Source organism: Cherax quadricarinatus, chromosome 69 (assembly GCF_038502225.1).
Source record: "Cherax quadricarinatus isolate ZL_2023a chromosome 69, ASM3850222v1, whole genome shotgun sequence".
In the NCBI taxonomy this organism is placed as follows: Eukaryota; Metazoa; Arthropoda; class Malacostraca; order Decapoda; family Parastacidae; genus Cherax; species Cherax quadricarinatus.
In genome coordinates this window covers 21,873,395-21,897,210 of record NC_091360.1, presented here as the reverse complement: position 1 = coordinate 21,897,210, position 23,816 = coordinate 21,873,395, and the positions used below count along the sequence as shown (strand labels likewise).

The 23,816-nt window shown below is 53.4% G+C and overlaps 1 protein-coding gene across 1 annotated transcript; it reads right to left on the bottom strand.

Annotated features, from left to right (window-relative positions):
* Nucleotides 1-17,602: 17,602 nt before the first annotated feature.
* On the bottom strand, nt 17,603-23,816 carry LOC138854788 (uncharacterized). Its single transcript, XM_070099872.1, has 3 exons — nt 22,063-23,816; nt 21,905-21,961; nt 17,603-21,654 (listed from the first exon to the last, which is right to left on the bottom strand). Exons 1-3 carry the CDS (start codon nt 22,205-22,207, stop codon nt 17,672-17,674), a joined length of 4,185 nt encoding a protein of 1,394 aa, XP_069955973.1. The 5' UTR covers nt 22,208-23,816; the 3' UTR covers nt 17,603-17,671.

Sequence of the window (23,816 nt, the reverse complement as noted above, 5' to 3'; positions counted from 1 at the left end):
GTTGCTGGGTTGTGTGTCCCGTTGCTGGGTTGTGTGTCCCGTTGCTGGGTTGTGTGTCCCGTTGCTGGGTTGTGTGTCCCGTTGCTGGGTTGTGTGTCCCGTTGCTGGGTTGTGTGTCCCGTTGCTGGGTTGTGTGTCCCGTTGCTGGGTTGTGTGTCCCGTTGCTGGGTTGTGTGTCCCGTTGCTGGGTTGTGTGTCCCGTTGCTGGGTTGTGTGTCCCGTTGCTGGGTTGTGTGTCCCGTTGCTGGGTTGTGTGTCCCGTTGCTGGGTTGTGTGTCCCGTTGCTGGGTTGTGTGTCCCGTTGCTGGGTTGTGTGTCCCGTTGCTGGGTTGTGTGTCCCGTTGCTGGGTTGTGTGTCCCGTTGCTGGGTTGTGTGTCCCGTTGCTGGGTTGTGTGTCCCGTTGCTGGGTTGTGTGTCCCGTTGCTGGGTTGTGTGTCCCGTTGCTGGGTTGTGTGTCCCGTTGCTGGGTTGTGTGTCCCGTTGCTGGGTTGTGTGTCCCGTTGCTGGGTTGTGTGTCCCGTTGCTGGGTTGTGTGTCCCGTTGCTGGGTTGTGTGTCCCGTTGCTGGGTTGTGTGTCCCATTGCTGGGTTGTGTGTCCCGTTGCTGGGTTGTGTGTCCCGTTGCTGGGTTGTGTGTCCCGTTGCTGGGTTGTGTGTCCCGTTGCTGGGTTGTGTGTCCCGTTGCTTGGTTGTGTGTCCCGTTGCTGGGTTGTGTGTCCCGTTGCTGGGTTGTGTGTCCCGTTGCTGGGTTGTGTGTCCCGTTGCTGGGTTGTGTGTCCCGTTGCTGGGTTGTGTGTCCCGTTGCTGGGTTGTGTGTCCCGTTGCTGGGTTGTGTGTCCCGTTGCTGGGTTGTGTGTCCCGTTGCTGGGTTGTGTGTCCCGTTGCTGGGTTGTGTGTCCCGTTGGTGGGTTGTGTGTCCCGTTGCTGGGTTGTGTGTCCCGTTGCTGGGTTGTGTGTCCCGTTGCTGGGTTGTGTGTCCCGTTGCTGGGTTGTGTGTCCCGTTGCTGGGTTGTGTGTCCCGTTGCTGGGTTGTGTGTCCCGTTGCTGGGTTGTGTGTCCCGTTGCTGGGTTGTGTGTCCCGTTGCTGGGTTGTGTGTCCCGTTGCTGGGTTGTGTGTCCCGTTGCTGGGTTGTGTGTCCCGTTGCTGGGTTGTGTGTCCCGTTGCTGGGTTGTGTGTCCCGTTGCTGGGTTGTGTGTCCCGTTGCTGGGTTGTGTGTCCCGTTGCTGGGTTGTGTGTCCCGTTGCTGGGTTGTGTGTCCCGTTGCTGGGTTGTGTGTCCCGTTGCTGGGTTGTGTGTCCCGTTGCTGGGTTGTGTGTCCCGTTGCTGGGTTGTGTGTCCCGTTGCTGGGTTGTGTGTCCCGTTGCTGGGTTGTGTGTCCCGTTGCTGGGTTGTGTGTCCCGTTGCTGGGTTGTGTGTCCCGTTGCTGGGTTGTGTGTCCCGTTGCTGGGTTGTGTGTCCCGTTGCTGGGTTGTGTGTCCCGTTGCTGGGTTGTGTGTCCCGTTGCTGGGTTGTGTGTCCCGTTGCTGGGTTGTGTGTCCCGTTGCTGGGTTGTGTGTCCCGTTGCTGGGTTGTGTGTCCCGTTGCTGGGTTGTGTGTCCCGTTGCTGGGTTGTGTGTCCCGTTGCTGGGTTGTGTGTCCCGTTGCTGGGTTGTGTGTCCCGTTGCTGGGTTGTGTGTCCCGTTGCTGGGTTGTGTGTCCCGTTGCTGGGTTGTGTGTCCCGTTGCTGGGTTGTGTGTCCCGTTGCTGGGTTGTGTGTCCCGTTGCTGGGTTGTGTGTCCCGTTGCTGGGTTGTGTGTCCCGTTGCTGGGTTGTGTGTCCCGTTGCTGGGTTGTGTGTCCCGTTGCTGGGTTGTGTGTCCCGTTGCTGGGTTGTGTGTCCCGTTGCTGGGTTGTGTGTCCCGTTGCTGGGTTGTGTGTCCCGTTGCTGGGTTGTGTGTCCCGTTGCTGGGTTGTGTGTCCCGTTGCTGGGTTGTGTGTCCCGTTGCTGGGTTGTGTGTCCCGTTGCTGGGTTGTGTGTCCCGTTGCTGGGTTGTGTGTCCCGTTGCTGGGTTGTGTGTCCCGTTGCTGGGTTGTGTGTCCCGTTGCTGGGTTGTGTGTCCCGTTGCTGGGTTGTGTGTCCCGTTGCTGGGTTGTGTGTCCCGTTGCTGGGTTGTGTGTCCCGTTGCTGGGTTGTGTGTCCCGTTGCTGGGTTGTGTGTCCCGTTGCTGGGTTGTGTGTCCCGTTGCTGGGTTGTGTGTCCCGTTGCTGGGATGTGTGTCCCGTTGCTGGGTTGTGTGTCCCGTTGCTGGGTTGTGTGTCCCGTTGCTGGGTTGTGTGTCCCGTTGCTGGGTTGTGTGTCCCGTTGCTGGGTTGTGTGTCCCGTTGCTGGGTTGTGTGTCCCGTTGCTGGGTTGTGTGTCCCGTTGCTGGGTTGTGTGTCCCGTTGCTGGGTTGTGTCCCGTTGCTGGGTTGTGTCCCGTTGCTGGGCTGTGTGTCCCGTTGCTGGGTTGTGTGTCCCGTTGCTGGGTTGTGTGTCCCGTTGCTGGGTTGTGTGTCCCGTTGCTGGGTTGTGTCCCGTTGCTGGGTTGTGTCCCGTTGCTGGGCTGTGTGTCCCGTTGCTGGGTTGTGTGTCCCGTTGCTGGGTTGCGTGTGCCGTTGCTGGGTTGTGTGTCCCGTTGCTGGGCTGTGTGTCCCGTTGCTGGGTTGTGTGTCCCGTTGCTGGGTTGTGTGTCCCGTTGCTGGGCTGTGTGTCCCGTTGCTGGGTTGTGTGTCCCGTTGCTGGGTTGTGTGTCCCGTTGCTGGGTTGTGTGTCCCGTTGCTGGGTTGTGTGTCCCGTTGCTGGGTTGTGTGTCCCGTTGCTGGGTTGTGTGTCCCGTTGCTGGGTTGTGTGTCCCGTTGCTGGGTTGTGTGTCCCGTTGCTGGGTTGTGTGTCCCGTTGCTGGGTTGTGTGTCCCGTTGCTGGGTTGTGTGTCCCGTTGCTGGGTTGTGTGTCCCGTTGCTGGGTTGTGTGTCCCGTTGCTGGGTTGTGTGTCCCGTTGCTGGGTTGTGTGTCCCGTTGTTGGGTTGTGTGTCCCGTTGTTGGGTTGTGTGTCCCGTTGCTGGGTTGTGTGTCCCGTTGTTGGGTTGTGTGTCCCGTTGCTGGGTTGTGTGTCCCGTTGCTGGGTTGTGTGTCCCGTTGCTGGGTTGTGTGTCCCGTTGCTGGGTTGTGTGTCCCGTTGCTGGGTTGTGTGTCCCGTTGCTGGGTTGTGTGTCCCGTTGCTGGGTTGTGTGTCCCGTTGCTGGGTTGTGTGTCCCGTTGCTGGGTTGTGTGTCCCGTTGCTGGGTTGTGTGTCCCGTTGCTGGGTTGTGTGTCCCGTTGCTGGGTTGTGTGTCCCGTTGCTGGGTTGTGTGTCCCGTTGCTGGGTTGTGTGTCCCGTTGCTGGGTTGTGTGTCCCGTTGCTGGGTTGTGTGTCCCGTTGCTGGGTTGTGTGTCCCGTTGCTGGGTTGTGTGTCCCGTTGCTGGGTTGTGTGTCCCGTTGCTGGGTTGTGTGTCCCGTTGCTGGGTTGTGTGTCCCGTTGCTGGGTTGTGTGTCCCGTTGCTGGGTTGTGTGTCCCGTTGCTGGGTTGTGTGTCCCGTTGCTGGGTTGTGTGTCCCGTTGCTGGGTTGTGTGTCCCGTTGCTGGGTTGTGTGTCCCGTTGCTGGGTTGTGTGTCCCGTTGCTGGGTTGTGTGTCCCGTTGCTGGGTTGTGTGTCCCGTTGCTGGGTTGTGTGTCCCGTTGCTGGGTTGTGTGTCCCGTTGCTGGGTTGTGTGTCCCGTTGCTGGGTTGTGTGTCCCGTTGCTGGGTTGTGTGTCCCGTTGCTGGGTTGTGTGTCCCGTTGCTGGGTTGTGTGTCCCGTTGCTGGGTTGTGTGTCCCGTTGCTGGGTTGTGTGTCCCGTTGCTGGGTTGTGTGTCCCGTTGCTGGGTTGTGTGTCCCGTTACTGGGTTGTGTGTCCCGTTGCTGGGTTGTGTGTCCCGTTGCTGGGTTGTGTGTCCCGTTGCTGGGTTGTGTGTCCCGTTGCTGGGTTGTGTGTCCCGTTGCTGGGTTGTGTGTCCCGTTGCTGGGTTGTGTGTCCCGTTGCTGGGTTGTGTGTCCCGTTGCTGGGTTGTGTGTCCCGTTGCTGGGTTGTGTGTCCCGTTGCTGGGTTGTGTGTCCCGTTGCTGGGTTGTGTGTCCCGTTGCTGGGTTGTGTGTCCCGTTGCTGGGTTGTGTGTCCCGTTGCTGGGTTGTGTGTCCCGTTGCGGGGTTGTGTGTCCCGTTGCTGGGTTGTGTGTCCCGTTGCTGGGTTGTGTGTCCCGTTGCTGGGTTGTGTGTCCCGTTGCTGGGTTGTGTGTCCCGTTGCTGGGTTGTGTGTCCCGTTGCTGGGTTGTGTGTCCCGTTGCTGGGTTGTGTGTCCCGTTGCTGGGTTGTGTGTCCCGTTGCTGGGTTGTGTGTCCCGTTGCTGGGTTGTGTGTCCCGTTGCTGGGTTGTGAGTCTCGTTGCTGGGTTGTGTGTCCCGTTGCTGGGTTGTGTGTCCCGTTGCTGGGTTGTGTGTCCCGTTGCTGGGTTGTGTGTCCCATTGCTGGGTTGTGTGTCCCGTTGCTGGGTTGTGTGTCCCGTTGCTGGGTTGTGTGTCCCGTTGCTGGGTTGTGTGTCCCGTTGCTGGGTTGTGTGTCCCGTTGCTGGGTTGTGTGTCCCGTTGCTGGGTTGTGTGTCCCGTTGCTGGGTTGTGTGTCCCGTTGCTGGGTTGTGTGTCCCGGTGCTGGGTTGTGTGTCCCGATGCTGGGTTGTGTGTCCCGTTGCTGGGTTGTGTGTCCCGTTGCTGGGTTGTGTGTCCCATTGCTGGGTTGTGTGTCCCGTTGCTGGGTTGTGTGTCCCATTGCTGGGTTGTGTGTCCCGTTGCTGGGTTATGTGTCCCGTTGCTGGGTTGTGTGTCCCGTTGCTGGGTTGTGTGTCCCGTTGCTGGGTTGTGTGTCCCGTTGCTGGGTTGTGTGTCCCGTTGCTGGGTTGTGTGTCCCGTTGCTGGGTTGTGTGTCCCGTTGCTGGGTTGTGTGTCCCGTTGCTGGGTTGTGTGTACCGTTGATGGGTTGGGTGTACCGTTGCTGGGTTGTGTGTCCCGTTGCTGGGTTGTGTGTCCCGTTGCTGGGTTGTGTGTCCCGTTGCTGGGTTGTGTGTCCCGTTGCTGGGTTGTGTGTCCCGTTGCTGGGTTGTGTGTCCCGTTGCTGGGTTGTGTGTCCCGTTGCTGGGTTGTGTGTCCCGTTGCTGGGTTGTGTGTCCCGTTGCTGGGTTGTGTGTCCCGTTGCTGGGTTGTGTGTCCCGTTGCTGGGTTGTGTGTCCCGTTGCTGGGTTGTGTGTCCCGTTGCTGTGTTGTGTGTCCCGTTGCTGGGTTGTGTGTCCCGTTGCTGGGTTGTGTGTCCCGTTGCTGGGTTGTGTGTCCCGTTGCTGGGTTGTGTGTCCCGTTGCTGGGTTGTGTGTCCCGTTGCTGGGTTGTGTGTCCCGTTGCTGGGTTGTGTGTCCCGTTGCTGGGTTGTGTGTCCCGTTGCTGGGTTGTGTGTCCCGTTGTTGGGTTGTGTGTCCCGTTGCTGGGTTGTGTGTCCCGTTGCTGGATTGTGTGTCCCGTTGCTGGGTTGTGTATCCCGTTGCTGGGTTGTGTGTCCCGTTGCTGGGTTGTGTGTCCCGTTGCTGGGTTGTGTGTCCCGTTGCTGGGTTGTGTGTCCCGTTGCTGGGTTGTGTGTCCCGTTGCTGGGTTGTGTGTCCCGTTGCTGGGTTGTGTGTCCCGTTGCTGGGTTGTGTGTCCCGTTGCTGGGTTGTGTGTCCCGTTGCTGGGTTGTGTGTCCCGTTGCTGGATTGTGTGTCCCGTTGTTGGGTTGTGTGTCCCGTTGCTGGGTTGTGTGTCCCGTTGCTGGGTTGCGTCTCCCGTTGCTGGGTTGTGTGTCCCTTTGCTGGGTTGTGTGTCCCGTTGCTGGGTTGTGTGTCCCGTTGCTGGGTTGTGTGTCCCGTTGCTGGGTTGTGTGTCCCGTTGCTGGGTTGTGTGTCCCGTTGCTGGGTTGTGTGTCCCGTTGCTGGGTTGTGTGTCCCGTTGCTGGGTTGTGTGTCCCGTTGCTGGGTTGTGTGTCCCGTTGCTGGGTTGTGTGTCCCGTTGCTGGGTTGTGTGTCCCGTTGCTGGGTTGTGTGTCCCGTTGCTGGGTTGTGTGTCCCGTTGCTGGGTTGTGTGTCCCGTTGCTGGGTTGTGTGTCCCGTTGCTGGGTTGTGTGTCCCGTTGCTGGGTTGTGTGTCCCGTTGCTGGGTTGTGTGTCCCGTTGCTGGATTGTGTGTCCCGTTGCTGGGTTGTGTGTCCCGTTGCTGGGTTGTGTGTCCCGTTGCTGGGTTGTGTGTCCCGTTGGTGGGTTGTGTGTCCCGTTGCTGGGTTGTGTGTCCCACTGCTTGGTTGTGTGTCCCGTTGCTGGGTTGTGTGTCTCGTTGCTGGGCTGTGTGTCCCGTTGCTGGGTTGTGTGTCCCGTTGCTGGGTTGTGTGTCCCGTTGCTGGGTTGTGTGTCCCGTTGTTGGGTTGTGTGTCCCGTTGCTGGGTTGTGTGTCCCGTTGCTGGGTTGTGTGTCCCGTTGCTGGGTTGTGTGTCCCGTTGCTGGGTTGTGTGTCCCGTTGCTGGGTTGTGTGTCCCGTTGCTGGGTTGTGTGTCCCGTTGCTGGGTTGTGTGTCCCGTTGCTGGGTTGTGTGTCCCGTTGCTGGGTTGTGTGTCCCGTTGCTGGGTTGTGTGTCCCGTTGCTGGGTTGTGTGTCCCGTTGCTGGGTTGTGTGTCCCGTTGCTGGGTTGTGTGTCCCGTTGCTGGGTTGTGTGTCCCGTTGCTGGGTTGTGTGTCCCGTTGCTGGGTTGTGTGTCCCGTTGCTGGGTTGTGTGTCCCGTTGCTGGGTTGTGTGTCCCGTTGCTGGGTTGTGTGTCCCGTTGCTGGGTTGTGTGTCCCGTTGCTGGGTTGTGTGTCCCGTTGCTGGGTTGTGTGTCCCGTTGCTGGGTTGTGTGTCCCGTTGCTGGGTTGTGTGTCCCGTTGCTGGGTTGTGTGTCCCGTTGCTGGGTTGTGTGTCCCGTTGCTGGGTTGTGTGTCCCGTTGCTGGGTTGTGTGTCCCGTTGCTGGGTTGTGTGTCCCGTTGCTGGGTTGTGTGTCCCGTTGCTGGGTTGTGTGTCCCGTTGCTGGGTTGTGTGTCCCGTTGCTGGGTTGTGTGTCCCGTTGCTGGGTTGTGTGTCCCGTTGCTGGGTTGTGTGTCCCGTTGCTGGGTTGTGTGTCCCGTTGCTGGGTTGTGTGTCCCGTTGCTGGGTTGTGTGTCCCGTTGCTGGGTTGTGTGTCCCGTTGCTGGGTTGTGTGTCCCGTTGCTGGGTTGTGTGTCCCGTTGCTGGGTTGTGTGTCCAGTTGCTGGGTTGTGTGTCCCGTTGCTGGGTTGTGTGTCCCGTTGCTGGGTTGTGTGTCCCGTTGCTGGGTTGTGTGTCCCGTTGCTGGGTTGTGTGTCCCGTTGCTGGGTTGTGTGTCCCGTTGCTGGGTTGTGTGTCCCGTTGCTGGGTTGTGTGTCCCGTTGCTGGGTTGTGTGTCCCGTTGCTGGGTTGTGTGTCCCGTTGCTGGGTTGTGTGTCCCGTTGCTGGGTTGTGTGTCCCGTTGCTGGGTTGTGTGTCCCGTTGCTGGGTTGTGTGTCCCGTTGCTGGGTTGTGTGTCCCGTTGCTGGGCTGTGTGTCCCGTTGCTGGGTTGTGTGTCCCGTTGCTGGGTTGTGTGTCCCGTTGCTGGGGTGTGTGTCCCGTTGTTGGGTTGTGTGTCCCATTGCTGGGTTGTGTGTCCCGTTGCTGGGTTGTGTGTCCCGTTGCGGGGTTGTGTGTCCCGTTGCTGGGTTGTGTGTCCCTTTCCTGGGTTGTGTGTCCCGTTGCTGGGTTGTGTGTCTCGTTGCTGGGTTGTGTGTCCCGTTGCTGGGCTGTGTGTCCCGTTGCTAAGTTGTGTGTCCCGTTGCTGGGTTGTGTGTCCCATTGATTGGTTGTGTGTCCCGTTGCTGGGTTGTGTGTCTCGTTGCTGGGCTGTGTGTCCCGTTGCTGGGTTGTGTGTCCCGTTGCTGGGTTGTGTGTCCCGTTGCTGGGTTGTGTGTCCCGTTGTTGGGTTGTGTGTCCCGTTGCTGGGTTGTGTGTCCCGTTGCTGGGTTGTGTGTCCCGTTGCTGGGTTGTGTGTCCCGTTGCTGGGTTGTGTGTCCCGTTGCTGGGTTGTGTGTCCCGTTGCTGGGTTGTGTGTCCCGTTGCTGGGTTGTGTGTCCCGTTGCTGGGTTGTGTGTCCCGTTGCTGGGTTGTGTGTCCCGTTGCTGGGTTGTGTGTCCCGTTGCTGGGTTGTGTGTCCCGTTGCTGGGTTGTGTGTCCCGTTGCTGGGTTGTGTGTCCCGTTGCTGGGTTGTGTGTCCCGTTGCTGGGTTGTGTGTCCCGTTGCTGGGCTGTGTGTCCCGTTGCTGGGTTGTGTGTCCCGTTGCTGGGTTGTGTGTCCCGTTGCTGGGTTGTGTGTCCCGTTGCTGGGTTGTGTGTCCCGTTGCTGGGTTGTGTGTCCCGTTGCTGGGTTGTGTGTCCCGTTGCTGGGTTGTGTGTCCCGTTGCTGGGTTGTGTGTCCCGTTGCTGGGTTGTGTGTCCCGTTGCTGGGTTGTGTGCCCCGTTGCTGGGTTGTGTGTCCCGTTGCTGGGTTGTGTGACCCGTTGCTGGGTTGTGTGTCCCGTTGCTGGGTTGTGTGTCCCGTTGCTGGGTTGTGTGTCCCGTTGCTGGGTTGTGTGTCCCGTTGCTGGGTTGTGTGTCCCGTTGCTGGGTTGTGTGTGACGGTGCTGGGTTGTGTGCCCCGTTGCTGGGTTGTGTGTCCCGTTGCTGGGTTGTGTGTCCCGTTGCTGGGTTGTGTGTCCCGTTGCTGGGTTGTGTGTCCCGTTGCTGGGTTGTGTGTCCCGTTGCTGGGTTGTGTGTCCCGTTGCTGGGTTGTGTGTCCCGTTGCTGGGTTGTGTGTCCCGTTGCTGGGTTGTGTGTCCCGTTGCTGGGTTGTGTGTCCCGTTGCTGGGTTGTGTGTCCCGTTGCTGGGTTGTGTGTCCCGTTGCTGGGTTGTGTGTCCCGTTGCTGGGTTGTGTGTCCCGTTGCTGGGTTGTGTGTCCCGTTGCTGGGTTGTGTGTCCCGTTGCTGGGTTGTGTGTCCCGTTGCTGGGTTGTGTGTCCCGTTGCTGGGTTGTGTGTCCCGTTGCTGGGTTGTGTGTCCCGTTGTTGGGTTGTGTGTCCCGTTGCTGGGTTGTGTGTCCCGTTGCTGGGTTGTGTGTCCCGTTGCTGGGTTGTGTGTCCCGTTGCTGGGTTGTGTGTCCCGTTGCTGGGTTGTGTGTCCCGTTGCTGGGTTGTGTGTCCCGTTGCTGGGTTGTGTGTCCCGTTGGTGGGTTGTGTGTCCCGTTGTTGGGTTGTGTGTCCCGTTGTTGGGTTGTGTGTCCCGTTGCTGGGTTGTGTGTCCCGTTGCTGGGTTGTGTGTCCCGTTGCTGGGTTGTGTGTCCCGTTGCTGGGTTGTGTGTCCCGTTGCTGGGTTGTGTGTCCCGTTGCTGGGTTGTGTGTCCCGTTGCTGGGTTGTGTGTCCCGTTGCTGGGTTGTGTGTCCCGTTGCTGGGTTGTGTGTCCCGTTGCTGGGTTGTGTGTCCCGTTGCTGGGTTGTGTGTCCCGTTGCTGGGTTGTGTGTCCCGTTGCTGGGTTGTGTGTCCCGTTGCTGGGTTGTGTGTCCCGTTGCTGGGTTGTGTGTCCCGTTGCTGGGTTGTGTGTCCCGTTGCTGGGTTGTGTGTCCCGTTGCTGGGTTGTGTGTCCCGTTGCTGGGTTGTGTGTCCCGTTGCTGGGTTGTGTGTCCCGTTGCTGGGTTGTGTGTCCCGTTGCTGGGTTGTGTGTCCCGTTGCTGGGTTGTGTGTCCCGTTGCTGGGTTGTGTGTCCCGTTGCTGGGTTGTGTGTCCCGTTGCTGGGTTGTGTGTCCCGTTGCTGGGTTGTGTGTCCCGTTGCTGGGTTGTGTGTCCCGTTGCTGGGTTGTGTGTCCCGTTGCTGGGTTGTGTGTCCCGTTGCTGGGTTGTGTGTCCCGTTGCTGGGTTGTGTGTCCCGTTGCTGGGTTGTGTGTCCCGTTTCTGGGTTGTGTGTCCCGTTGCTGGGTTGTGTGTCCCGTTGCTGGGTTGTGTGTCCCGTTGCTGGGTTGTGTGTCCCGTTGCTGGGTTGTGTGTTGCTGGGTTGTGTGTCCCGTTGCTGGGTTGTGTGTCCCGTTGCTGGGTTGTGTGTCCCGTTGCTGGGTTGTGTGTCCCGTTGCTGGGTTGTGTGTCCCGTTGCTGGGTTGTGTGTCCCGTTGCTGGGTTGTGTGTCCCGTTGCTGGGTTGTGTGTCCCGTTGCTGGGTTGTGTGTCCCGTTGCTGGGTTGTGTGTCCCGTTGCTGGGTTGTGTGTCCCGTTGCTGGGTTGTGTGTCCCGTTGCTGGGTTGTGTGTCCCGTTGCTGGGTTGTGTGTCCCGTTGCTGGGGTGTGTGTCCCGTTGCTGGGTTGTGTGTCCCGTTGCCCCGTTGCTGGGTTGTGTGTCCCGTTGCTGGGTTGTGTGTCCCGTTGCTGGGTTGTGTGTCCCGTTGTTGGGTTGTGTGTCCCGTTGTTGGGTTGTGTGTCCCGTTGCTGGGTTGTGTGTCCCGTTGCTGGGTTGTGTGTCCCGTTGCTGGGTTGTGTGTCCCGTTGCTGGGTTGTGTGTCCCGTTGCTGGGTTGTGTGTCCCGTTGCTGGGTTGTGTGTCCCGTTGCTGGGTTGTGTGTCCCGTTGCTGGGTTGTGTGTCCCGTTGCTGGGTTGTGTGTCCCGTTGCTGGGTTGTGTGTCCCGTTGCTGGGTTGTGTGTCCCGTTGCTGGGTTGTGTGTCCCGTTGCTGGGTTGTGTGTCCCGTTGTTGGGTTGTGTGTCCCGTTGCTGGGTTGTGTGTGTGTCCCGTTGCTGGGTTGTGTGTCCCGTTGCTGGGTTGTGGGTCCCGTTGCTGGGTTGTGTGTCCCGTTGATGGGTTGTGTGTCCCGTTGCTGGGTTGTGTGTCCCGTTGCTGGGTTGTGTGTCCCGTTGCTGGGTTGTGTGTCCCGTTGCTGGGTTGTGTGTCCCGTTGCTGGGTTGTGTGTCCCGTTGCTGGGTTGTGTGTCCCGTTGCTGGGTTGTGTGTCCCGTTGCTGGGTTGTGTGTCCCGTTGCTGGGTTGTGTGTCCCGTTGCTGGGTTGTGTGTCCCGTTGCTGGGTTGTGTGTCCCGTTGCTGGGTTGTGTGTCCCGTTGCTGAGTTGTGTGTCCCGTTGCTGGGTTGTGTGTCCCGTTGCTGGGTTGTGTGTCCCGTTGCTGGGTTGTGTGTCCCGTTGCTGGGTTGTGTGTCCCGTTGGTGGGTTGTGTGTCACGTTGCGGGGGTGTGTGTCCCGTTGCTGGGTTGTGTGTCCCGTTGCTGGGTTGTGTGTCCCGTTGCTGAGTTGTGTGTCCCGTTGCTGGGTTGTGTGTCCCGTTGCTGGGTTGTGTGTCCCGTTGCTGGGTTGTGTGTCCCGTTGCTGGGTTGTGTGTCCCGTTGCTGGGTTGTGTGTCCCGTTGCTGGGTTGTGTGTCCCGTTGTTGGGTTGTGTGTCCCGTTGTAGGGTTGTGTGTCCCGTTGCTGGGTTGTGTGTCCCGTTGCTGGGTTGTGTGTCCCGTTGCTGGGTTGTGTGTCCCGTTGCTGGGTTGTGTGTCCCGTTGCTGGGCTGTGTGTCCCGTTGCTGGGTTGTGTGTCCCGTTGCTGGGTTGTGTGTCCCGTTGTTGGGTTGTGTGTCCCGTTGTTGGGTTGTGTGTCCCGTTGCTGGGTTGTGTCCCGTTGCTGGGTTGTGTCCCGTTGCTGGGCTGTGTGTCCCGTTGCTTTGTTGTGTGTCCCGTTGCTGGGCTGTGTGTCCCGTTGCTGGGCTGCGTCCCGTTGCTGGGTTGTGTGTCCCTTTGCTGGGTTGTGTGTCCCGTTGCTGGGCTGTGTGTCCCGTTGCTGGGTTGTGTGTCCCGTTGCTGGGTTGTGTGTCCCGTTGCTGGGTTGTGTGTCCCGTTGCTGGGTTGTGTGTCCCGTTGTTGGGTTGTGTGTCCCGTTGCTGGGTTGTGTGTCCCGTTGCTGGGTTGTGTGTCCCGTTGCTGGGTTGTGTGTCCCGTTGATGGGTTGTGTGTCCCGTTGCTGGGTTGTGTGTCCCGTTTCTGGGTTGTGTGTCCCGTTGCTGGGTTGTGTGTCCCGTTGCTGGGTTGTGTGTCCCGTTGCTGGGTTGTATGTCCCGTTGCTGGGTTGTGTGTCCCGTTGCTGGGTTGTGTGTCCCGTTGCTGGGTTGTGTGTCCCGTTGTTGGGTTGTGTGTCCCGTTCTTGGGTTGTGTGTCCCGTTGCTGGGTTGTGTGTCCCATTGCTGGGTTGTGTGTCCCGTTGCTGGGTTGTGTGTCCCGTTGCTGGGTTGTGTGTCCAGTTGCTGGGTTGTGTGTCCCGTTGCTGGGGTGTGTGTCCCGTTGCTGGGTTGTGTGTCCCGTTGTTGGGTTGTGTGTGCCGTTGCTGGGTTGTGTGTCCCGTTGCTGGGTTGTGTGTCCCTTTGCTGGGTTGTATGTCCCGTTGCTGGGTTGTGTGTCCCGTTGCTGGGTTGTGTGTCCCGTTGCTGGGCTGTGTGTCCCGTTGCTAAGTTGTGTGTCCCGTTGCTGGGTTGTGTGTCCCATTGCTGGGTTGTGTGTCCCGTTGCTGGGTTGTGTGTCCTGTTGCTGGGTTGTGTGTCCCGTTGCTGGGTTGTGTGTCCCATTGCTGGGTTGTGTGTCCCGTTGCTGGGTTGTGTGTCCCGTTGTTGGGTTGTGTGTCCCGTTGCTGGGTTGTGTGTCCCGTTGCTGGGTTGCGTGTCCCATTGCTGGGTTGTGTGTCCCGTTGCTGTGTTGCGTGTCCCGTTGCTGGGTTGTGTGTCCCGTTGCTGGGTTGTGTGTCCCGTTGTTGGGTTGTGTGTCCCGTTGTTGGGTTGTGTGTCCCGTTGCTGGGTTGTGTGTCCCGTTGTTGGGTTGTGTGTCCCGTTGTTGGGTTGTGTGTCACGTTGCTGGGTTGTGTGTCCGGGTGCTGGGTTGTGTGTCCCGTTGCTGGGTTGCGTGTCCCGTTGCTGGGTTGTGTGTCCCGTTGCTGGGCTGTGTGTCCCGTTGCTGGGTTGTGTGTCCCGTTGCTGGGTTCTGTGTCCCATTGCTGGGTTGCGTGTCCCGTTGCTGGGTTGTGTGTCCCGTTGCTGGGTTGTGTGTCCCGTTTCTGGGTTGTGTGTCCCGTTGCTGGGTTGTGTGTCCCGTTGCTGGGTTGTGTGTCCCGTTGCTGGGTTGTGTGTCCCGTTTCTGGGTTGTGTGTCCCGTTGCTTGGTTGTGTGTCCCGTTGCTGGGTTGTGTGTCCCGTTGCTGGGTTGTGTGTCCCGTTGCTGGGTTGTGTGTCCCGTTGCTGGGTTGTGTGTCCCGTTGCTGGGTTGTGTGTCCCGTTGCTGGGTTGTGTGTCCCGTTGCTGGGTTGTGTGTCCCGTTGCTGGGTTGTGTGTCCCGTTGCTGGGTTGTGTGTCCCGTTGCTGGGTTGTGTGTCCCGTTGCTGGGTTGTGTGTCCCGTTGCTGGGGTGTGTGTCCCGTTGCTGGGTTGTGTGTCCCGTTGTTGGGTTGTGTGTCCCGTTGCTGGGTTGTGTGTCCCGTTGCTGGGTTGTGTGTCCCGTTGTTGGGTTGTGTGTCCCGTTGTTGGGTTGTGTGTCCCGTTGTTGGGTTGTGTGTCCCGTTGCTGGGTTGTGTGTCCCGTTGCTGGGTTGTGTGTCCCGTTGCTGGGTTGTGTGTCCCGTTGCTGGGTTGTGTGTCCCGTTGCTGGGTTGTGTGTCCCGTTGCTGGGTTGTGTGTCCCGTTGCTGGGTTGTGTGTCCCATTGCTGGGTTGTGTGTCCCGTTGCTGGGTTGTGTGTCCCGTTGCTGGGTTGTGTGTCCCGTTGCTGGGTTGTGTGTCCCGTTGCTGGGTTGTGTGTCCCGTTGTTGGGTTGTGTGTCCCGTTGTTGGGTTGTGTGTCCCGTTGCTGATTTGTGTGTCCCGTTGCTGGGTTGTGTGTCCCGTTGCTGGGTTGTGTGTCCCGTTGCTGGTTTGTGTGTCCCGTTGCTGGGCTGTGTGTCCCGTTGCTAAGTTGTGTGTCCCGTTGCTGGGTTGTGTGTCCCATTGCTTGGTTGAGTCCCGTTGCTGGGTTGTGTGTCCTGTTGCTGGGTTGTGTGTCCCGTTGCTGGGTTGTGTGTCCCATTGCTGGGTTGTGTGTCCCGTTGCTGGGTTGTGTGTCCCGTTGTTGGGTTGTGTGTCCCGTTGCTGGGTTGTGTGTCCCGTTGCTGGGTTGCGTGTCCCGTTGCTGGGTTGTGTGTCCCGTTGCTGTGTTGTGTGTCCCGTTGCTGGGTTGTGTGTCCCGTTGCTGGGTTGTGTGTCCCGTTGTTGGGTTGTGTGTCCCGTTGTTGGGTTGTGTGTCCCGTTGCTGGGTTGTGTGTCCCGTTGCTAGGTTGTGTGTCCCGTTGCTGGGTTGTGTGTCCCGTTGCTGGGTTGTGTGTCCCGTTTCTGGGTTGTGTGTCCCGTTGCTGGGTTGTGTGTCCCGTTGCTGGGTTGTGTGTCCCGTTGCTGGGTTGTGTGTCCCGTTGCTGGGTTGTGTGTCCCGTTGCTGGGTTGTGTGTCCCGTTGCTGGGTTGTGTGTCCCGTTGTTGGGTTGTGTGTCCCGTTGTAGGGTTGTGTGTCCCGTTGCTGGGTTGTGTGTCCCGTTGCTGGGTTGTGTGTCCCGTTGCTGGGTTGTGTGTCCCGTTGCTGGGTTGTGTGTCCCGTTGCTGGGCTGTGTGTCCCGTTGCTGGGTTGTGTGTCCCGTTGCTGGGTTGTGTGTCCCGTTGTTGGGTTGTGTGTCCCGTTGCTGGGTTGTGTGTCCCGTTGCTGGGTTGTGTGTCCCGTTGCTGGGTTGTGTGTCCCGTTGCTGGGGTGTGTGTCCCGTTGCTGGGTTGTGTGTCCCGTTGTTGGGTTGTGTGTCACGTTGCTGGGTTGTGTGTCCCGTTGCTGGGTTGTGTGTCCCGTTGTTGCGTTGTGTGTCCCGTTGTTGGGTTGTGTGTCCCTTTGTTGGGTTGTGTGTCCCGTTGCTGGGTTGTGTGTCCCGTTGCTGGGTTGTGTGTCCCGTTGCTGGGTTGTGTGTCCCGTTGCTGGGTTGTGTGTCCCATTGCTGGGTTGTGTGTCCCGTTGCTGGGTTGTGTGTCCCGTTGCTGGGTTGTGTGTCCCGTTGTTGGGTTGTGTGTCCCATTGTTGGGTTGTGTGTCCCGTTGTTGGGTTGTGTGTCCCGTTGCTGGGTTGTGTGTCCCGTTGCTGGGTTGTGTGTCCCGTTGCTGGGTTTTGTGTCCCGTTGCTGGGTTGTGTGTCCCGTTTCTGGGTTGTGTGTCCCGTTGCTGGGTTGTGTGTCCCGTTGCTGGGTTGTGTGTCCCATTGCTGGGTTGTGTGTCCCGTTGCTGGGTTGTGTGTCCCGTTGCTGGGTTGTGTGTCCCGTTGTTGGGTTGTGTGTCCCGTTGTTGGGTTGTGTGTCCCGTTGCTGGGTTGTGTGTCCCGTTGCTGGGTTGTGTGTCCCGTTGCTGGGTTGTGTGTCCCGTTGCTGGGTTGTGTGTCCCGTTGCTGGGCTGTGTGTCCCGTTGCTAAGTTGTGTGTCCCGTTGCTGGGTTGTGTGTCCCATTGCTGGGTTGTGTGTCCCGTTGCTGGGTTGCGTGTCCCATTGCTGGGTTGTGTGTCCCGTTGCTGGGTTGTGTGTCCCATTGTTGGGTTGTGTGTCCCGTTGCTGGGTTGTGTGTCCCATTGCTGGGTTGTGTGTCCCGTTGCTGGGTTGTGTGTCCCGTTGCTGGGTTGTGTGTCCCGTTGTTGGGTTGTGTGTCCCGTTGTTGGGTTGTGTGTCCCGTTGCTGGGTTGTGTGTCCCGTTGCTGGGTTGTGTGTCCCGTTGCTGGGTTGTGTGTCCCGTTGCTGGGTTGTGTGTCCCGTTGCTGGGCTGTGTGTCCCGTTGCTAAGTTGTGTGTCCCGTTGCTGGGTTGTGTGTCCCATTGCTTGGTTGTGTGTCCCGTTGCTGGGTTGTGTGTCTCGTTGCTGGGCTGTGTGTCCCGTTGCTGGGTTGTGTGTCCCGTTGCTGGGTTGTGTGTCCCATTGCTGGGTTGTGTGTCCCGTTGCTGGGTTGTGTGTCCCGTTGCTGGGTTGTGTGTCCCGTTGTTGGGTTGTGTGTCCCGTTGTTGGGTTGTGTGTCCCGTTGCTGGGTTGTGTGTCCCGTTGCTGGGTTGTGTGTCCCGTTGCTGGGTTGTGTGTCCCGTTGCTGGGTTGTGTGTCCCGTTGCTGGGCTGTGTGTCCCGTTGCTAAGTTGTGTGTCCCGTTGCTGGGTTGTGTGTCCCATTGCTGGGTTGTGTGTCCCGTTGCTGGGTTGTGTGTCCTGTTGCTGGGTTGTGTGTCCCGTTGCTGGGTTGTGTGTCCCATTAGTAGTATATATTGGTCGATCTAGGAACACTGCCGGATAATGACCATGGAAAATGCGATAATGATGGGGTTTGCATGACAGGGTAATTGTTTAATATGATTAATCATGGCCCAAGGGGATAGAGAGACTTATTCCTATGCATTAATAAGTAGGTACATAAAGTAGAACAAAGGATTCGGGTGTGCAGGTGGCAGATTCCGGGATAATGAGTGTGGAAAAGAATGTGATAATGGGTGGTCTGCATAAGCACATGTGCTGTCAGGGGGTACAAGTTTAATATGTTTAATCATCCCCCAGGGGATAGAGAGATTTATTTCTGTGTAATTACTAAGTATAGGAAGGTAGGTAATGATCACTTCTGACACCCCAAACTCAATCACTCTGATAGATGAGAGAGGCAGTACAAAAAAGGATTCAGGTGTGCAGGTGGGCAGATTCCCAGGATAATGAGTGTGGAAAAAGAATGTGATAATGGGTTGGTCTTCATAAGCACAGGTGCTGTCAGGGGTACAAGATTTAATATGTTTAAACATCCCCCAAGGGGATAGAGAGAGAGAGAGGCTTATTTCTGTGTAATTACTAATTATAAGAAGGTAGGGTAATGATCACTTTTGACTCCCCAAACTCAATCACTCTGATAGATGGGAGAGACAGTACAAAGGATTCAGGTGACTGGGTACAAGCTTACCATCTCCGAGGGAGTCCCCCCCCCCTTTCCCGGGGCTGCGACTCACTGACGCGACTGTTGCTACTTCACAACAACACTGCTGGGTTTAAAGAACGCGGTAATGGATGGGCAGCCGGTCGCCCGAGGGAACCGGATTCCGGGATAATGACCATGGAAAAATAATGAGATAATGGGGGGTCTGTATGACCTTAGGGCTGACAGGGTAGGAGTTTAATATGTTTAATCATCCCCCAAGGGGATAGAGAGTCTTATTACTAAGTAGGAACAGAAGTAGAGTAATGATCACTTCTGACTCCCCAAACTCTATTACACTGATAGATGGGAGAGAGAGGCAGTACAAAGGATTCAGGTGACTGGGGCTCTCTGATGGAGTGTTGCGGCGGGCCTGCTTCTTTGGAGGTCATCGGGTGTGATTATCAGCCCTGCGCCCGCTCTCCGGCTACATCGGGGGCATCTGTGTGAAAAAGGATAATAACCTAATTTTTCAAAGGGTGAAAACAAAAAAAGTCTCTCTTAGCAAATATATTTATTAGTTAACATTACATTGTTTTATTCCTCCTCTCCCTCAGAACAGCTAGCTTCTAAGAGCATGAAACTACGAGCAGTGGCGGAAGATCTACCTCTCTCGCGTCGATGCTTGACCCTGGGGAAAAAATCTCTTACGGTTTTTTCTCTTCCCCGCCAAAGATTGCAACTGTCTCTCATCTCTAGTTCCTCTTCTTCTTCTGTACTCCCTTCTTCAGTACTGCTATTAGCTTCTTCGTCTTCCTCCACTTTGTCATCTGTTTTATCTTTAAATAATTTAAACTTTGTTTCTCTGGCATCTGGATGACCATAGGATACAGAGTGATAGGCATCTAAGTAAAAGCGCTTATCATCAAATGAGCTAAGACCTCGTTTCCTAGTGGTGATAGTGGTCATCTGACCTTTTAAATTTCTAATTTGACTATATTGGAAGGTATGTTTAGAACCGTCTTCCAGCACACTTCTAAAGTTATTATGAGTTAATAATTGTTGTTCAGACTGAGGAACTCCTTTTGCAGCGATAGTGTTGTTATTATCTGCTAGCAGGATGCTATACATTTTGGGTTTAATGCAGACTATTTCTGAAATAAGGCGGTCCCCCACCTCACTTTTAAGTAAGCCTAGAGATCCCTTCCTTGAGTCATTGTAGAGAGGATGATCTGTGGGGAAATTAGATGTGTCTATCCATTTCCTCAATGGTTCCTTACCGATTTCATCAGTAAGGTTTTTGATGCCCTCTAAACAGGCGATGACACTATCGGTATCTGAATAGATTAGTTTTATTTTGTCTTGGTATGTTTTCTTAAGAATCATATACCAAAAATGGTACAGCTTAAATTTGGCAAGTTCTAGTATCTGGTAACCTATGTAATTAGGGTAAGTGAGTTTTATGGCTGGCGTCCCCGTCGTAACCAATACTTTGTTTTCTGAAAGCTTTATGGCTTTCTTAAATAGTGGCTTACTCACCGCTCGCAAAAATGCTCCCGCTGATGTTATGAGCTTCGTTTTGTTGGCATATTTTGATGGATTAAACAATGTCTTGCCGAATACAGAATTGGTCAACAATTTAAATAATCGCTGACAGTCTTTACTAGTGCTACTATTGCGTTGCCTCACGTTCGTTTCAACAAAGCCCGCCAGATATTTTCCTTGTGAGAATTCATATATGCTATGAATTTTCTCAATTTGTAGACCTATCTCCAAGAACAACTGCAATAAAGGCAATGATATTAGGTAGTTTCGTTTGGGGAGATGGTCCCCCACTAATTTAGTATTTTTACGGGGTAGTTTTTGATTACTGATAGCCAATAGCTGTTTGCTGTACTCAGATAGATCATCTAATGTTATCTGTTTGTGATAGAGACATAGTGGTAAGTCATCCGTGTAGCGAGCTAATTCTGGGGCTATTCCTAGAGTGTCTATAAGAAGCCAGTAACCTTTTATAGAGTCTTGAGGATTCTTCTGGAGAAGACTGCCATTTGCGAGAAAACTCGCCATTTCTGCGGGTGAGAGTTTTCGAATGTTTGCGTAGGGCAGCGCCTCAGTCATGCAAGAACCATAAAGAGAATTAAAATCCCAGTATAGCAAAAATTTACTTACTAAGTTTTTCTCATCAAAATTGGGATTAATGAACTGGTTATTGGCCTGAGCAAACGTCCTAACAGCAGTAGTGAAGCCGCCTCTTATATTAGACTGTATGATGTTATAAAGCTCCTGATCAGTAATTAATTCTAATTCCACTCCACTGGTTTTTAAGAAGGCATCATAGGCAAAGCCGGGGAGAGAAACATAGTGAACAACATCTAGATTATAGATGTTGTATAATAATCTCCTATGCAAGGTGAATATGTCAGCCAGAAGTCCTACATCACAGCTGAGATATACTAGGAGATAGTCTCCTAGAGTTTGACAAGCTGTTTTCTCCCAAACCAGATGAGCATGATCGAATTCTTCTTGGCTAATATGCTTCTTAGACAGAGAACTGTAGAAAGCTCTTTTTGGGGGTAAAGTCTTCTCTTCGAGCCTTTCTGGGGAGCTGCAATATTCATAAGGAAACACTTGTTTGCCGGTTAATAAGCTTCCCCAACTTTCGGGGGGTAGATGACTTATCATCGCCTCTGTGAATTTCAAGGGTGATTTTGAAGCTATGTGCGCCTGAGCCAAACTAGCCAAACCAGCGGACAAGAAGGCTAGACTATCCAGGAAACGTAGTGCTCCTATTTCTACTTTTAGAAATTTATATCCCTGTTTCATTAAAACATTGATTGGGGCTTTAACACTTAGTTCTTTAATTATCAAAGCCATATCATATGATAGGTTATGAATAATAACAGGCAAATATTTACCTGAATTTTTCTGCCTTAAATTGCAATTATTGCAGAGTGCTCCTAAATAATTAGCCTTAGGCATTAGATGGTCATGATGCCTCACCTTTGGTTTGGTAAGAGTAAAGTCCTGATGACAGAAGTTGCACTTCTTCTGTATGGCAAAATGTATATGCTGCTCCCTGGTCATATGAAGCGGATAACAGGGAGTGTTCATCTTTATCCAATCCCATAAAGACGAAAGTCTATCATACATATGATCAATACACTGTACCCCCCGATGGACATATCTATCTATTATAGTGCTATTTCTGTCTATCACTATATAGCCATAAGCTATTGCTACGTGTCTAGCTGTTATTACCCCCTCTGGCTTACGATTATCGAGATAAGCTTCTAAATCCACAAAGGCAGTATGAGAGGGCAAGTAGCCCTTGTGAGTATTTTTGAATTTACAAACGCTTCCAGCTGGGGGAAAAATCAACTTTTGTTGGTTGTCGCATGAATTGAAGTGAGTTTTTAAGTTGCAAATGTCACTATATTCACTTAAACAATTCAAGCAAAAGTGCTTATTGCGTGAATGTTTTCTGGAGAAAATTCTCATATATTTCTGGAAGTGTTTGATTAAAGCTACATGAGTCTTTCCCAACAATAACAGGGGCACTACCAGTGAATATTTATTACTACCCCGACGACATAAAGTAGCATGATAGGTCCCTTCATGAGAAGTTAAGCAATAAATAAATATTGATATTTTGTTGTCAGACTCGAGTTTGTGGATGTCACTCCACTGGACAGGGAGAGTCACTCGCGAGTAATTGACAAATTTCTGAAGGCTATCACATCTAGATAAATATCGTCTGATTTTATACCAGCCCCAGCCAAGTCTACGACAGAAAAAGGCCGCCAGACATTGAATAAAACAGCTATTTTTTACTCCTCTCGGGTTAAATATCTGATTTTTCCCTCGTAAAGATGTGGGATATTCTATATAGTCTCCTAGGTATCCACGCACTCCATTCTTGCATATTACAATATGAAAACCCTTTATATAATCTAGTATGAAGCCTGATCCCTCGCCCGATGAAATTTCAGTTTCTAATCGCATGCTAAGGTACTCCCTCCATGACCGTAAGAGCCGAGATATATCATCTCGTGTAACTAGTTGCGCGGGAAAAGTTATATAATGCTCACGACTGTCATCCTCTCCCAGTAGCGACTGTCTGCGCAAAATAAGGCTCAGTTCGGCATAAATCCTAAGAGCATTTTCATAAAGTGCTCGTCCTGATAGAACAGTGAAAAACTGTAATATGTGCCTCATAAATGTTGTTGCGAAGGACTGAAGAAATAATATGGGGTCGTGTTTATGAGAGGCAGGAATTGAATATTTTATTCGACAGAAGTGACCTTGAAAACATTCCGACCGACTCGTAATGTGTGGTTCCTCTGAAATGGAATCGTCTCCCATTTCACTCTCTTCCTCATCTGAACAAAAATTTTTTTTACCTGAAGTGAACCTTCGATTAACAGAGGAGGGGGAACCCAAGAAAGAGTAGTAATGATCCTTGGAAGAGGAGCTGTCACTTGTGGCGGCTGGTCTCCATCCACTGGGACCGGCAATCGGCTCAACTTGCTCTTGTGGGAGTGTTACGGTCGAAGATTCATCGGAGGACACAGACTGATCTGCATAATATAATTAGAGAAAGTTATTTATTATTATTTTGTTTTAGAGCCATACTAGACTAATTATAACTCTAGCAATCTTTTAAAAAAATGTTACTGTTAAAGTATAAAACTGGGAGAAGCTAAGCAATCTATGGAATATATGCGGTTCTCAAATGATTTTTATTCTTGTTAGTGAGATACTTTATAAACATATCTTAAAAATGTTTGACTGTTAATAAAAATAATTGATTAAGAAAAGAGCGCTGACCTCTTTCTTCCTGGCCCGCCCCCCGGATCATCTGCTTGGAGTATTGCCCCGCCCCAACTGTTGGAAAAAATTATTATTAGCTCAAAGACTTATTTCATTATCTGAAAATAGCAGTTTTAAGAAAACATCAATTCAGAGCAATAACCTGGGTATCTCACCTGTCACGCATCTCCTGCGATGAGCTGTGACATTCGCCACACACACTGATAGCCCGCAGAAACTACAGGAGAAAGTGTGGTGAGCTGCATCCTGAGGGTATAATCGCCCGCATAGGTGGCATCTGCGAGCTGGGTGACGAGTCATATCTGTAAATACACACTCTCACTCTCATATTCCATAAATTATTTAAATTATAGATAATATTTTAATCTCCCATAGATAGAGAAGTTTTTACCTGCTCTAATCTAAGCTGGTAACTTTCTTGAGTGAGCGGGAAGAGCACCTTTCGCCCTAGACGAAAAGGTGAGCGTATTTATAGCACGCTTTTAGGATAGCGTGCTCATAAGATGCTTAATTTTCCCCAAAGTAGAGGTACAGTTTTTCACATCAGTCTCTCTCTATTTTCACGAGAATCTTTTAAACAAAAATCCCTGCAAGTCTATATATTATAAATATAATCTAGAAAAGATTTCTTATTGTCAATAAAGTAAGAGGGATAAAATCTGGGAAGAACTCTTTTCCCGAACGAAAAAATAAGAATTTAGACCGGGCAAGTAGGGAGGATTACGTAAATTGCCATAGTCATGTGAATTTCCCATTTGTATAAAGCCGAGGCGAGGGAAAGATTAATTAATTAATTTATAGATACTGACCATCGCCAAAACTAAATATTCTTAAAAATAATAATAATAATATATTTTTCCCCAAAATAAAAATAAATAGGCATCAGCCGGCAGAAAGTGGCGGGGCCTGCTTCTCTTTGTCTGTGACCTCCATTCGACCCACCACCACCTGGCGTAGGGAAGGTAGTGAAACTGCGTAATATCCAGACGACCTTCACTGTCGGTCGGGCTTTTTTTCTATGGTCTTCTGGCGGGAGAAAGGCCATGCCGCCATTGTTATCTTCATCTCTGGGATAAACTCCCCCCTCCCTCCCCTCTGCTTTGAACTAAAAAGAAATGTTTATATATAAGATGATTCTTCCACAAAAAGGCTCATTTGAGATGGGAAGATGGACAAGGTCTGTACCTTTACAGAGGAAGAGTTGAATATTTTCAGAGAGCCTGCAAGAATACTTGTTGCTGGTTTTAGCGGGGCAGGCAAGAGCAGTCTAGTGGAGCGTTTATGTAAAAAATATGCCGGTTCTTTCGCGAGAATAATCATTTCCAGTCTGGATGATAAAACTCACCCTTTGAAACAAATCACCTCTCTTAGTGAGAAAATCATTTTAGTGAAAGGTCTCATTAACCCGGCGGATTACCAAAATCCCCTTGAGACAGACAATAGCTCTCTGTATATAATTGATGACCTTTTTAATGAAGCAGTTAAGAGTGATGTTATAGCCAATATTTTTACTAGAGGAAGACACGAGCAAATATCCGTAATTCTCATATCTCAAAATTTATTTCCACAAGGAAAATACGCTCGCACGATCACGCTTAATTGTAGTCAATATATTTTATTAAGACAACGAGATCTGTCTCAGTTGGAATGTCTCGGGCGACAAATTTATGGAAAAAATCTAGCCCCGAAATTTGTTGAGATATATCGTCACGTCACTGCGGATAAATACGGCTATCTTCTGGTTGATTTAACCGCTCCAGAGGAAATTCAATTACGAAGCTTCATTACCGGAGAGGGCAACTGTGAAACTGTATACCGCTGGTAAAAACAAAAATGGCCTTAAATTCACATAAAAAGAAAATTCTAGAAAAAGTATTTAGAGACGTCAATAGCCCCGGGGGCTTTACTG